Raw genomic sequence first — 11,254 nt, 5'->3', positions numbered from 1 at the left:
AAAAAAAAAAGAAAAAAGAAAAAAGAAAGAAAAGAAACCCAAGGAGAGGTTGCTATGAGTTGGATGTGACTTGAGGCAGTGAGTTTGGTTTGGTTTTTGGATATATAGCTCATGATAATTATGCACATTTCATAGAACTGTTTCATGTAAGCCACTTTAATACTGTCCTAAATACATAACCTCTGTATGTAGGGCAAATATAAAAAAAGAAAAGAAAAGAAAATGCTTCTTCGCCATTATCTATAAGGTGTAAGATTTGTGGAGAGTCAGTAAGTGAATAAATTCATTAGTGATGTAGGAAAAGAAAAGCTAACCATATTTAATTAGATGTTGAACACTATATAAACAAACAAAAGTCTTCACAACTAGACCACCAATAAGCAGCATCACAATAAATGGAGGAATGAATGAGGTGGTTAAGATTTCGTATTATTTGGTTCCATAATCAACACCAATGGAGGTAGCAGTCAAGACATGACACGGATTGCACTGGGCAAATCTGCTGCCAAATACCTCTTCAAAGTGCTGAAGAGCAAAGATGTCTCTTTGAAGACTCAGGTACACCCAACCCAAGCCATGGATTTTTCAATATCTGCATATACATGTGAGAGCTGGACAGTGAACAAGGAAGACCGAAGAAAAGTTGATGCTTTGGAGTTGTGGTGTTGGCTAAGAATACTGAAAGTACCATGGACTGCCAGAAGAACGAACAAGTCTGTCCTGGAAAAAGTGCAGCCGGAATGCTCCTTGGAAGCCAGGATGGCCAGACTTCGGCTCACTTACTTTGGGCATGTTGTCAGAAGGGACCATTCCTTGGAGAAGAATATCATGCTTGGCAAGGTGGAGGGTCAGCAAAAAAGGGAAAGACCCTCAACAAGATGGATCGACACAGTGGCTACAAAGATGGCTTAGGTATAGCAAGGATTGTGAGGCTGGCAAAGAATCAGGCAGTGTTTCATGCTGTTGTACATGGTGGGAGCCGACTCAATGGCAACCAACAACAACATTTGTATATATAAACCAAAAACCAAACCCACTGCCAGCATGTCAATTCCAAGTCATAGTGACTCTATAGGGCAGAGGAGAACTGCCCCATAGTTTCCAAGGCTGTGAATCTTTACGGAAGCAGACTGGCACATTTTTCTCCTTCAGAAAGCTGGTTGGTCCCAACAGCCAGACTTTTGGTCAGCAGCTGAGTGTTTTAAGTACCACACCGCCAGGGCTTGTATGTACATATACCACAGAGAAACTATTAAAAACCTAGACCTTGGGACAAAACCACTGATGTGTTGCGACACAGTAATAATGACAGATCATTCCTTGTATTTAGGGTTTCTCTGAACCTAAATTTCCAGTAAAGTGAGATATAGTATTAGTTTTTTTTTAAAAATTGAAGTATTAAGTATTAGTAGTACAATATTAATAACCTTGGACTCCCTGGGTGGTGCAAACCATTAATACACATGGCTACTAATCAAAAGGTCAGAGGCTCCAGTCCTTCCAGAGGTGCCTCAGAAGACAGACCTTGTGATCGACTTCTGAAAAATCAGCCAATGAAATCCATTTATTAGTTCCTTTTAGCATTAAACCTACCCTCACTCTTACAAGATTAAATGTTATCTTATTCATAATATATCCTGGATCTTAATTCCTCTGATAGTAGAGAGGTAGGCCAGTGGGCTATTACAAGCTCAAGCAGTAGCATGAAGTTGGAGGAACTTGCCAGCAAAAAGGAGCATGGTGTGCAAAATGTCTATTTCACATGGGGTGTATTTCACTGCTGCACAGAACTCAGTTAACTGTCTGTCCACTCATAGCCTTGTCTTTAAAGGGAAATTGCTCCTTCTCATAATATGGAATCTGTTTTGTACCCTATGACCCTTTCTTAACCCCCTGGCTGCAGCAGCGGTCTGTGGGACTTGACCCAAAGGAAGGCAATTCATAGGTGGCCAGAGTTCCAATGGCTTAAAAATGTAAGTGGGAACAACTGGATTCCTCCCTTGGGAATCTGGAATTGAAAAACTGAGTGAGGAGTGAATTAATAATGGGACATGAAGCTGAAGTCTCTCATAAGGTGTAGAGAACTAGGGAGCCCATCTGGGCTGCTTGTAAACTAGGGTAACAAGGTTTGGCTAGGAGAGGGGAGAATAGAAAGAAGCCATTCAGGAAGCTGAATTGCAAGCAAGGAGCTTTACTTCCAGATGGCTTCTAGTGCCAGTTCCCATGTGTCACAGCTGTGGGGCAACTCCTGTCCATGGACTCCTAGGAGACTCTTGTCTTTCAGTGCTGCTCTTTCCCATGCTGTGTGGAAAATTTAACAACAAAAAAACAAGCTTCTGTTCTGACACCAGCAGCACTTTTTCCTCTAACTCCACCCTCCAGGAGCTAGATTTGATCTCGTAAGTTAAAGGACACAGTCCTTTAGACTGCCAACTTGACCCAAGACCTCAGATGCCAGGTATAAGCTTGGAAGTCCACACGACACTCTCACTTCTGACCTGCTGGATATAAACTCAGGGGTTCCCTCTAACCCATCAGGATACCAGCCATAAACTCACGGATCCCAGCCCCCTCACATGTGACCCACTGGTTCTTACTCCTTCCTCAGGTTCAGTAATTCACTAGAACTTAGAGAATATTCATAGAAAGCACTCTACTTAAAATTAATAGTTTTATCACAAGAAAAAAAGGATACAATACAAATATAAAGAGAAACAGGGCAAGGTCTGGGAGGGTCACCAACATGAAGCTTCCGTGTCCCAGAAATGGCAAGTCACCCTCCTAAGTATTGATGTTTTTATCATCCAGGAAATCCATGGAGCTTTGTGTTCAGTCTTTATTGGGGGCCTATTTACATAGGCATGATTGAAGAAAATCAGCCTGTTAGGGATTCAATTGTATCCCCCCAAAATATGTGTTGGAATCCTACTCCATATACCTGTAGATGTAATCTAATGTAATGACCTCACATCTAATACAATGTAATTTAATCAGTCAGTTGATGTCCTATCAGTGTAGGGTGGATCCTAATCACTTGTGTTATATAAAGAGCAAGACAGACCCAGAGACATATACATGTATACCAGAGATAACCTTAACATGAAGAAAACAAAAATCCTCCCAACTGGACCAGTAAGAAACATCATAGTAAATCAAGAAAAGATTGAAGTTGTCAGGGATTTCATTTTACTTGGATCTACAATCAACATCCACAGAAGCAGCAGTCAAGAAATCAGACTTTGTATCAACTGGGCAAATCTGGTGCAAAACACCTCTTTAAAGTGTTAAGAAGCAAAGATGTCACTTTGAAGACTAAGGTGTAACTAACCCAAGCCATGGTATTTTTAATTACCTCATATGCATATGAAAGCTAGACAATGACTAAGACCACCAGAGAAGAGTTGCTGCCTTGAATTATGGTGTTGGCAAAAAATACTGAATAGACCATGGAGTGCCAGAAGAATGAACAAATCTGTCCTGGAAGAAGTATAGCTGGAATGCTACTTGAAAGTGAGAATGGCCAGACTTCACCTCATCTATTTTGGTCATGTTGTCAGAGTAGACCATTCCCTTGAGAAGGATATTATGCTTGGTAAAGTAGAGGGTCAGTGAAAAAGGGAATGACCCTCAACAAGAGGGATGGACACTTTGGCCGCAACCATGGGCTCAAATATAGCAAAGATTGTGAGGATGGTGCACGACCAGGCAGTGTTTGGTTCTGTTGTACACAGGGTCGCTATGAGTTGGAGCCAACTCAATAGCACTTAACAACTAGAAAAGACCTATGTCATTTGAGGATCACCAAGGATGACAATGTCTGGAGCTACCGATAAGGAAGGAACTGACATGGCAAAGACCTTTCAGCTTGCTTTCTTCCATTTCTTGCCTTTTTGGTTCTACATTTCAGATTTTTTCCACTTTATCTCCCAAATATTTGATTTTTTTTTCTTAACTGCTGGGGAGGTGTGTGAAGGAGGACTTGCGACTGGAGATGTGAGCTTACTGGAGAAGTAGCAACAGTGCTGGGTCCATTTGAAGTTATGGTCATGACTTTATAATCAAGTTTATCCTTTGTGTGATTTTCTTCAGCTATAGCCACATGCTCTGATGTAGGAAGAGAAAAGGCAGAAGGGTATTTGAGTTCATCCACGAATGGCGTTTAGGCAAATGAAGACAATAGAGGGAAGAACAATGTTACAGGTTTTACGAGAGTGCTTTGATGGTCCATAGCATCAAGATGGAGGTGAATACAGTAGGAAGAGTGCCATTCCCCAAAATTACTAGGTTCCACCAACCATTTCATTTTGCTCCCAATATTGTGGTTAATTAACTTGGGAAGAGCTCAACAAGGGTGTTGTCTCTGCTGCATTTGATGTCATCTTGAGCAGATGGGGCTGGAAGATCCAATTCCAAGGTGCCATCTTCAATCACCTGTCCAGTGTCTCAGTTTTCATAGGCCTCTCTCTTCATATGGGTCTCATGCACCAGAGCCTGTCCATGTGGCTTAGAGTTTTCCATCATGATCACAGGGCAATCATACTCCTTACATGTTGTCTGCCTTTCTAAGAGGGAGTGTTCCAAAGAAGGAAAAAGTGGATGCTGCCTGGCCAATTAAAGATTGGGTGCATAACTGATATAGTGTCACAAAGAGGTCATAGAACCCACATGATTCAAGGAGAGAAAAAAAGAAACTCCACCCCTTGATAGGAGAATGGTAAAGTCACATTGCAGAGGAGCACATGGGATGTTTCTGCAGCTGTATTTGCAAAATACAAGCTACCGCAAGAATGATAATGGCTAGTGAAAAAGTGGTGGATTGCAGTGGGAGCTCTTCCAATAAAGAACTGATCCATTTGAATTGTGGTGCTGGTGAAGAATACTGAATGTATCATGGACTGCTAGAAGAATAACAAACCTGTCTAGGAGGTAGTACAGCCAGAATGCTCCTTAGAAGTGAGAATGGCCAGACTTTGTCTCTCATACTTTGGTCTTGTTGTCAGAAGGGACCAGTCCTTGGAGGAGGATACCATGCTGGGTAGAGGGTCAATGAAAAAGACATTCAACAAGATGGACTGACAGTGGCTGCAATGATGGGATCAAGCATGCCAGTGATTCTTAGGATGGCACAGGACCAGCCATGTTTTCATTCTGTTGTACACAGGGTTCTATGAGTCAAAAACGACTTGATGACACCTAACGATAACAACAAAGTCTGTGTGGGGACAAGAACAAGGCAGCCTCTAACAACAAAAATCTTACTGATAACCTGTGTAGCAGATAATTGGTAAGTTGCATTGTCCACTGGAAACACGGAATGTTTCAAAGATTATGTGAAGATCCATATATTGCCCTAGCTATTCTCACCATTAAGGACACATATTTTGTTGAGAAAATATATCTTTCCTGGCAAGAACCAGGAAATGCTAAATAAGCAAGTCCAGAATATTCATTCCAATATTTTTTGAGTGGATATATCATCAAAAAAGCAAACAAAATATTCTTTCAAAAAGCTTAGAATCTAGTCAAAGACACAGCCACAGATATTGTCATGCTGCAAAAAAGTAATAGGTAAATACAAGAGATGAATTCCTACTAAAGAAGATGCACTTGGGCTTTAAAGTTGAAATGTAATTTTGGCAGACTGGTAAGTTTAGGAAAAAAGCAGATATGGAGATAGACACCTATCTGGTATGTTTGGGAAATACTAAAAAGTCCAGTGTGGCTAGAGTACAGAGCAGACAGAATAAAAAAGGATCATACATACAATGGCAAATTTGACTTTATTTTGTAGGTAGAAAGTAATCAAAGATTTCTAAAATAGAGGATTGCACTATAGGTCTGTGGGTGACATGGTTAGTAAGAGCTATAGTTTAGGTAAAAAGCTGACAGCAGGTCACACCACGATACAGAATTGGAAGACCAGAAATACAGTATAGGCAGTATCAGCTAAGAAGCTCCTAATTGGTCCAAGAGAGAAATATTGTTGGCCTGAACCGCAAATATAATTCAGAGGTCAACTGGGTTAGATTGAGAATATTCTGAAAAGGCAAGCCTGGAAGCTATCTTAAATACTTAATATTTATTAACTTTAAAGAAATACAACACATAAATTATTCCTGAGTAAACTGTAACTTTAAGCAAACAGAAAATGACTATGATGTACACTGCTAAAAACTGAGTTGAAACTATGATAAAGGTTCTTATTTTCATCTGTATAATTATAGGCATTAACAAAATGCAGCACGAAGACACTTAATACAGTATTAACTCTACCAAATATCTCCACATAATTTATTCAAAAATTCAGTAAATGTTTTTCCTCATGGTTACCTGATACCTGTAGCCAACTTTTTATAATTAGTTCTCACATATTCATACAATAGCAATTAATTTTATAAGGCTGAAGAAAATAAATGAAATCTGGCCAGAAATAATCACCATGCATTTATAGAACATTAGCATACTATTATTAGCTGTATAGAGTCAACTAGTGTTACTGAGCCCCTCCTATTTTCCAGGCTCAAAAACATGTTCCCTTATAGAGTTCTAAAATCCATCACTCAAGACAGGACATAGTATCTTCTATTTTATAGATGAGACTGAGAGGAATAAGCCATAAGCTATCCTTTCGTATTATATTTAATTATATTGACTGACAATTTTAAGGGAACATATCACCTATTTTTTCACATTTGTGCCATTACCACTAAGTCTTTGCTTTCATATTTATTTTTCTTAAATTCTTATGGATTTAAACGGTATTTTTATTTACATTATTACTTCTCTTTCCTACCTGTCTCCCTAAGGTCACCATCACACATCTATAATTTCTTATAAATTTCAGTAAAAATATACATAAATATACATAAATGATAATGTATAAGTATTACTCTTTCTGGAATTAAAAAATGACACAGGCACATACTTTAAAAAGCTATACTTATTAAGAAAACGATGGACTACAATTTCTAAAATATATTTACCTTCATTTTCATATTTTTGATTTACAAATAATAACTATAAATATATGATGTTAAAAAGTTCAAATGATTGTTTTAAGATGGTCAGTCATATATAAGGTACATATTCCTAAGAAATGGGCTAATGAGTGGTTCCTTACTTTAGTTCAACTGTAATAGATTTACAAAAGGACTATTCTCCTTTATATTATTATAGGTATAAAACTATAATCAAAAGGTTAAACACAGAATTCAGTAAATATTGAGGATATTCCAATACTTGGCAATATCAGGTTCTACCCAATTTCTAGTGCTATGAAGTATAGACTATCGTATATAGAAAACATGTTTTCTTAAAAGTGTTCTTATAGAAAGGGAAGGAGCTATAAACACACTACATCAGAGATCTAGTAAATGCCCTCATTTTATAGATTAGGGACTAAGGCTCAAGTTCGTAAGTAACTTGCCCAAGTTATATGCCAATGGTAAAACTCAAATTGATTCCTGAGCCTGAGTTTTGAGCTCTTCTTACCATATCACAGTGTTCTCTCACTTAATAACTTAACCATATTTATTTACATTTTAACTTTAATTTAAAAAATAACTTTTTTCCCACAGCCAAAAATTCTAATTTTCCCCCAAAATGAGTATTACAGTAACAGAATGTATAACAGTATATAACATGAAACTTATAGCTTCATTAAGATGAGAAATTTATATAGGAAAAAGTTTACATATAATTTGAATGCAAAAAACTTATATAAAAATTATAGCTTTAAAACCTCTTTATAGCATAGTAACTTCATACGTTGTGAAATGGTTTTCTATAATCTTGACATTTTCTTCAGACAGCCAGGTTTCGTGTTTTAGCTGCCTTATTAGAGCTTCCAAAGACTTCAATCTTCCTAGAGTTTGTTGCTCTTGTAGTTCAAGAAGAGTTATCTTTGAATGTAGTTTAGAAACTTTCTGCCAAAGATGTTCCTTATTTATGTCTTGTCTGCAGTAAGAATGTTCAATTTGTAAAACTTCTGTTCCATAGTCGACATCCTTATGTAAGGAGTCTTCAGTGTCTATGTCCTCCATTTCCATGGTATTTTGTTGGGCAGGTATAAAAGAATTAATTGCAGGGCTAGAATTTTCAGTGGGTACCCAAATGGCAACAACAGGTTCCTTATTTGCACTGAAGTCTTCAACTGTTTGAGTAATTGTGCTGAACAGGACTGGATTTTCCTGTGCTGACTTAATTTCCACAGAATTATCTGTGAAATTTGCATTCGCAATATGATTAGTGGTTACTTCAAATACTTCTTGGCCTTCCAAAGAGTGCTGAATATCTTCTGAATCTGAAGTTGTCAAAGTAATAGTTGTAGAATTTATATTCTCAAAAGATGTGTAAAAACCACCTATACCTGTATCTTGGTTCACTGATGTTTCCAAAGTGGATTCTGGTTTTTCAGTATCTTGCTTAATCAGATTAAGAGTTAGTATATTACTTTGTGTATTTTCTGTTTTTGGAGCTGATAGCTTCACCAAACCAGATGAATCAAGTAATTCTGCACATTTAGGCAGCACCTCTGTGTTAACTCTACTTTTCTTTGGCTCATTTGATGCAAATGGTTCTTCTGACTTGGCTTTTAAGCATACTTCATTTTCATCCTCTAATTCTGCCTTCAGAGGTTTTTTTTGGGAAGTGTCTTTTTCCTAGAAAATATTTTCAAATTCGAAGAAAAATGTTTTTCTCTTAATAATTAGTGCTGATTATTTAACTATCATTTTGAGCAATATACTGGCCAAGTAAGCTTATTCACTTAAAAAAAAAAAAAAAAAAAAGATGCTCTAAGCATGTAATTAAAATATACCTTAAAGTGCTTTTTAAATAGCATTAAGCACATTCATGAAAAAATCCTCACTCATTAATAACTTAAGTGCTATAATTTGCTTTCTTCTTTTAATCTGTGCTTCATGGCAGTTTATACTTCTTTTTTTACATTATTACTTTATTAAAACACAAATTAAAATTGTTTTCCCAACAGTTATGTTTCTCTCTCATCCCCTAACCAGATAATATGCCTAGTAATCTGCCACCCAGCTCAATATTAATTTTGCTCCCCCACACTCTGTCCACAATACCTGATTGTCTTCAGGTACAGAAAATATCGTTGGAACTGCAGTTTGTTTCAAATATCGAATACCCCATCTGATGTCGAGAGAATCAGGAGTAAAATGGTCACTACACAGGAACTGATATTTACTAGGAACCCATGAATCTCGTTTCATATTCTTTAGCCATTTTTCAAGTCTTTCTTTGTCATGCAGAGGAAATCTGAAATTGAAAAAACAAAAGAAAAACTTTATTTTTATAGTTTTGCCAGAGTCCAGACCTACACAGCTAGGTCACTGTGCCCCAGTGCCACAAAAGCAAGGCCACCACCATGACCATACAGAAGAGCATCTTCATAACTGTTTCCCTGTAGTAAGAGGACTAAGATAAAATACATGTGCTCCTACAAAGGATAAATTATAGTCACATTTTCTATGGGTTTAAGTTCTATTTTATTTTGTTGTGTAGTTTGCCCATAACTAGGAAAGAGCTCTGTATAAAGTATGAAGTTCTATTTACTCATTTTCTGTACTAATATCACATCAAATGGTTTCTTGTCTATAACTCAAAGCAGTATTTAACTTCAGACTCCTGTTTTTATAAAAACTGTTTAATATAAGAATTTCCAAAAAGTATCAACATCATAGTAAATACATACAGACAACACTGTTTGAAATAGGGAGACCTAATTTAAACAAATGGTTGTACTGACAGTAAAATAAAAGTTGAATTTTATAAAACTACCAATATTCCATTTCCTTTACTGGGATCAAGGAGCTCTGGCTGTGCAATGGTTAAAGCATTCAGTTGGTGGTGTGAACCCCCAACTGCTCTGCAGGAGAAAAATGAGAGAGTCTGCTTCCATAAAGATTTACAGCCTTGGAAACCCTATGAGGTAGTTCTATACAGCTCTGTTCTATAGGGTCTCTATGAGTTGAAATTGACTCAATGGCAGTGGGTTTGGTTTTGGGTTACTGATAATAGCCTCAACTGTACTCATATGGAATTTAGCCCAATATCTTTAGATGTCTATGGATTGGATTGGATTGGGAACTCCCAAGTTGTAAAAGAAACTCTGGTGCAAGAAAACTAAACATGTTAAAAGGGACTCATATATTATAATATGAAACAAATCAAATAGAAAAGATAGAAAAAGGTAAGATAGCTCTTTATACATTTTGTACCTATACTGACAATAACTTAGATTTAGAGTTGGCTCTAACATATTAGTGTATTTTCCAAGCAAAACTGGATAAATGGCAGTTAATCTGAGAGAAAACTTTTTCTACCAATCTATTAGGTTTAGATTAAATGGTATTAGCAATTATTGACAGAAGACTATATTTCATTTGACAATTTTCCACTAACATAGCCCAAGATATACTGCATAATTTGTTTTTAAAATAGTTTCTTACACAAAATGAACCTGCTATATATTTACCACCAGTTCTAACCATTTAGTTTGTACTTTTTGGGGACTTGATCTATCTCTAAATTTTAACAACTTTATACATGTTATGGGGGAGAAGTATGGGTACTTCGTAGAAAGTATCTTTCCTTGAAGTCCTTATATGGAAAAAAATCAGATGTTCTCTCTTTGGAAGTTCTCACCATAGAATGCTCATACATCATTTGAAAAATTTTAACCTTGTGCCTATCAACAACTTAGGTTATTTAAGTATGACAAGCTTAACCATAAAAAGTCATTTAAGGGCAAAATGAATTTTCTTTTAAGAGGCTCTAAACTCTGCTAGCCATAATTAATTTCACATCTTCACTATTATATCAAAAATGAGAATATGCCTTTACGATGGTATCTTTTTTATGTAATTTCATAAAGAGCTCTGGTGGTGTGGTAGGTAAGGCATTTGGTTGTTACCCAGAAGGTTGGCGGTTCAAACCAAGTGCTCCTTGGGAAGAAAATGAGGCAATTTACTTCCATATAGATTTATAGCCTTTGAAACCCAATGGAGGTTGCTATGAGTTGGAATCAACTCGATGGCAGTGGGTTTGGTTTGGTTTGAAAATTACATTTATTGTGCCTATATGCAAAGTTACCAAACAATTAAAGAACACATTTTGTGAATACCCATATTGGTTACTGGATTGCACTACCTCCTTTTAATTGATAAATTGTTAAGATATCTCCTGGAATTTGTTTACAGAACAATTTAGTATCTTTATGTTTGTCCAT

The 11,254-nt window shown here is 36.8% G+C and overlaps 1 protein-coding gene across 1 annotated transcript in view; it reads right to left on the bottom strand.

Annotated features, from left to right (window-relative positions):
• Positions 1 to 7,745: 7,745 nt before the first annotated feature.
• Positions 7,746 to 11,254, bottom strand: part of THAP5 (THAP domain containing 5) — a 6,267-nt gene continuing 2,758 nt past the window's right edge. The window contains exons 2-3 of the mRNA XM_007944247.1: positions 9,090 to 9,282; positions 7,746 to 8,660 (exon numbers count right to left, since the gene is read on the bottom strand). Of these exons, the coding sequence (XP_007942438.1) occupies positions 7,746 to 8,660; positions 9,090 to 9,282 (1,108 nt within the window). The remainder of the gene's footprint in view (positions 8,661 to 9,089; positions 9,283 to 11,254) is intronic.

Source organism: Orycteropus afer, unplaced genomic scaffold, assembly GCF_000298275.1.
Source record: "Orycteropus afer afer isolate SDZICR_OR568_19922 unplaced genomic scaffold, OryAfe1.0 scaffold00007, whole genome shotgun sequence".
NCBI classification, from domain to species: domain Eukaryota; kingdom Metazoa; phylum Chordata; class Mammalia; order Tubulidentata; family Orycteropodidae; genus Orycteropus; species Orycteropus afer.
The sequence above is the reverse complement of the archived record's forward strand: the minus strand, read 5'-3'. Positions and strand labels throughout refer to the sequence as shown.